At 35.9% G+C, this 3,450-nt stretch overlaps 1 protein-coding gene across 1 annotated transcript in view; it reads right to left on the bottom strand.

Annotated features, from left to right (window-relative positions):
• Nucleotides 1-105: 105 nt before the first annotated feature.
• The window catches only part of LOC119425501 (retinal dehydrogenase 2), an 18,701-nt gene continuing 15,356 nt past the window's right edge, over nt 106-3,450 (bottom strand). Inside the window, exon 7 of the mRNA XM_037693033.1 lies at nt 106-186. Within this exon, the coding sequence (XP_037548961.1) occupies nt 106-186 (81 nt within the window). The remainder of the gene's footprint in view (nt 187-3,450) is intronic.

Here is a 3,450-nt window from a genome sequence, read left to right as displayed (position 1 = left end):
CCATAAAGGACATCTACAGGAAGCGGTGTCTGAAAAGGGCTGGGAAAATCATAAGACTCCAGCCACCCAGCACAGACTCTTCACCCTCCTGCCCTCTGGGAGGCGCTACAGGAGCCTCCGGACTAAAACCACCAGGTACCGGAAAAGTTTCTTCCCCACAGCTGTCACACTCCTGAACTCTGCCTCCTGACATCCGAACAACAACAACGGTCTGTATTCTCATACACACAACAACAGCACATGGACTGTAACACCACAACCTGCACTTTCGTCCATTAGCCCACTACTGTACGAACTGTACACATAATCTACTATCTACTGTTCATAAGTACTCACATACTTATATATATATATATTTTTTTTTATATAGTTGTTTATACCCCTTCATATTATAACCTGTTCATAGTCTGTACACTCACAAACTGTATATATTTATACCTATATGATATTCAAAGCAACTTATTGTATATTGTACTATATATATCTACCAATTTATTTTTCTTGCTAAGCACTTCTGGATAGATGCAAACTGCATTTCGTTGCTTTGTACCTGTGACATGTGCAATGACAATAAAGTTGAATTCTATTCTAGTCTATTCTATTCTATATATATATATTTTTTTTTTCATCTTTATTTGTGCACAAACTTGTTGACTTGTTTCTCTCTCCCATGGGTTCAGGTTCTGTGTCTCGTGAAAACAAGTCTTGTATAACTAATAGAATCTGCAGCCTCCCACCCCCAGCCAACAGGTCCACAGCTCTCTGGACTTGATTTCTACTTTTATCTGAAGTAATTAATGCTCCAGATTAACACAGCAAAATGAAAGGAATAAGTTCATTGAAGTAACAAAAAAACAAAATAAAATAAAAGTGAAAAATTTTGAAGGAATATACCATTACCAATTCAATTGTTACAAGCAGAGATCAACCCTACATACTTTTGATTGCTAATCCAATTATTTAACCATCGACTCATCACAGCTGTGCACTCCTCAAAACGTGTCACATAAGATCCTACCATGGTAGCGAACATCTTTTCTTTTCCACTCTCTTCCTCAGTTTTCTGTACAGATCCTCTCTGTCTGCTCCAAATGGATTTATGAAGAATATCTCCACTGTTGTGCTCGGCAGGTTTCAGTGCAGCTCTGAGCTCAGTAACATTGAGATTCATATCAATGCTCTAAAACCAGCTGAATGTGTCCACGGGGCAGAAAATGTAATGCCCCAATTTAAACTATTGGACATGCCATTTGCATCACTAGTGGCAAGTTTGGATCCATTTGACAAATGTGGGTCAGTAATAACAGTAAATAATTACAAAACAGAGAATGAATCCCTGAAAATCAGTTAAAATTCCTTTTAAATTTGTCAAAAAATTTGAAGAATTTACAGAACAAAACAATACACAGTAAGCTCAGTAATTAAGTAATTTACATTGTTTATTAGGAGGAACTACTTTGTGGGGCCAATTAATTTTTTTAGGCGGGCTCCTCCCCAACTGCCCCCATGGACCGGCTGCCACAGCATCACACCATCAACTCTACTGCAAACATCAACCATCAACCATCCATAAACATTTCATTAAGACCTCAGGAACTTGTGACAGCATGTTAAAAGGAACACTACGTCTTTTTTAATTACTGTCTCCGTGTTCACACATTCAATCCAACGTTCCTTTGTTCAGTTTGCTCAGCCTATTCATGCTGTTCAGTGTGAAATTCACACACAGTCAGGGTGGTGACCCCAACCTATATTCCACTGATGTTCTGCTGTCACCAACAAGCCCCGTTAGTGCTTTTCATTCATTCAAACACTCCTGGCACGAATGAAATCACTAAAAAATATCTATACTCTAGCTGACTTGAAAAGTTTTCTGTAAAACACTCAGCAGTGCGATCACAAACCAGCAGCAGGAACAGGACACAATATAAAGGGTAATTGTTTGGGCTGAAGTAAAAGTGTGAAGGGTTTTGCTTTCCAACAATGATGCTCAGATTATTACACAAGATAAAATACAGCCAGGATTCCCACAGAGGTGGATTTGTGTCTGACATGTAACAAGAGTCTCGCTCTGGAATATTGTAGCAGGTGTTGCAGAAAGGGACTGCATGAAAATGAGTAAGAACAGGAAGACTCATTGAAGGAAAAGTGGAGTAAGATTACAGAATTCTTTAAAACTCAGATAACATTTGATAACTTTTGTTGGTCTTTGTGAGTGTAGTGTGAGCAACGCTTTGGGACTTTCTTATTTCTCTTTATTTTTAACTGTTTTATAAGTGATAATTAAATAGATTCTAAATAGTTTTGCTATATTTTATTTTTGTATTGGATCGTTTGCATCAGTAAAGATGGAGTGGCAGCATTCGTTTTTGGTAACACCTTTATTACATAGATATTATTGTGACTCCTTTAATTGCTTCTTTTTAAAATAATAGTTTCAGTAAACTGTGTGAATAAACATATTAATAATGAGTTGTGTATCTTTTGCAGTACATTATGACACTATGGCCTGTTTGAATGTGTAATTATTCTTTTTTATTCTAATTAATATTCAGACCTTTTATTTAACCTAGTTTAGGAAATTTAAGTTTCTAGATTGTCTGAAGTTTTTGTTTGTTTGGACACCATGCAGCGAGTCACTTCTCATCAAACCTTACTTTTAGAAAGATTTCAGAAGATGGGCCGTGATTTTCAGATATTTACAGTCATGTTCAAATGGGCCAATTCATCACTATCTTTTTATTTTTTATTTTTTTAAAACACTGCTTCCTGTTAATCATACACTAAGCTGTTTCCTAACAATGTTTTTCCAGCCGGTGTACTTCTTTTTGACTCAGCACCTACCGTCCGTCCACGACCCACCCTCTTTTCTCCTATAACACTTTACATGGAAAGGATTATAAAATGGAAACTATGGTCATGGGCAAGCTCAACGTTACTGTCAAAGTACGTGCATCCCCTCCAAGTTAATGTTTTTTTAACCAAATGGGATGTTTATATATATATATATATATATATACATACAGTAGTTCCTTGATTATCATGGGGGATTTGTACCCTGTAGCTCCGTGATAAGTGAAAAACCACAAAGTAGGAATAGTAGGACAAGTAGTAAGTAGTAGTTTATTTTAGTATATACAGTATATATATGTATACAGTATATATGTTTGGTTTCAAACAACTGCTAAGCTCATGGAAAAAATCAATGCAGACATGTTCCTGGTTGTAGTATTTTATATCACTTTACAGTGTAGATTTTTTTTTATATCATTTTCTTCTATTTATTTTTCAATTCTTATGCTTTTTTTATGATTGTCTACTGTTTTCATCTGTGTTCTTTGTTTAAAACATGTCTCTCTTGTAAATGAGTTCTCGAGTCTCAACGAGACTAACCTGTATAAATAAAGGATGAATGAATGTGAGTGTGTGTGTGTGTGTACATATATATAC

This window comes from Nematolebias whitei, chromosome 2 (genome assembly GCF_014905685.2).
Source record: "Nematolebias whitei isolate Nwh7 chromosome 2, NemWhi1, whole genome shotgun sequence".
Taxonomy (NCBI): Eukaryota; Metazoa; Chordata; class Actinopteri; order Cyprinodontiformes; family Rivulidae; genus Nematolebias; species Nematolebias whitei.
This window is presented reverse-complemented; position numbering and strand designations above follow the sequence as displayed.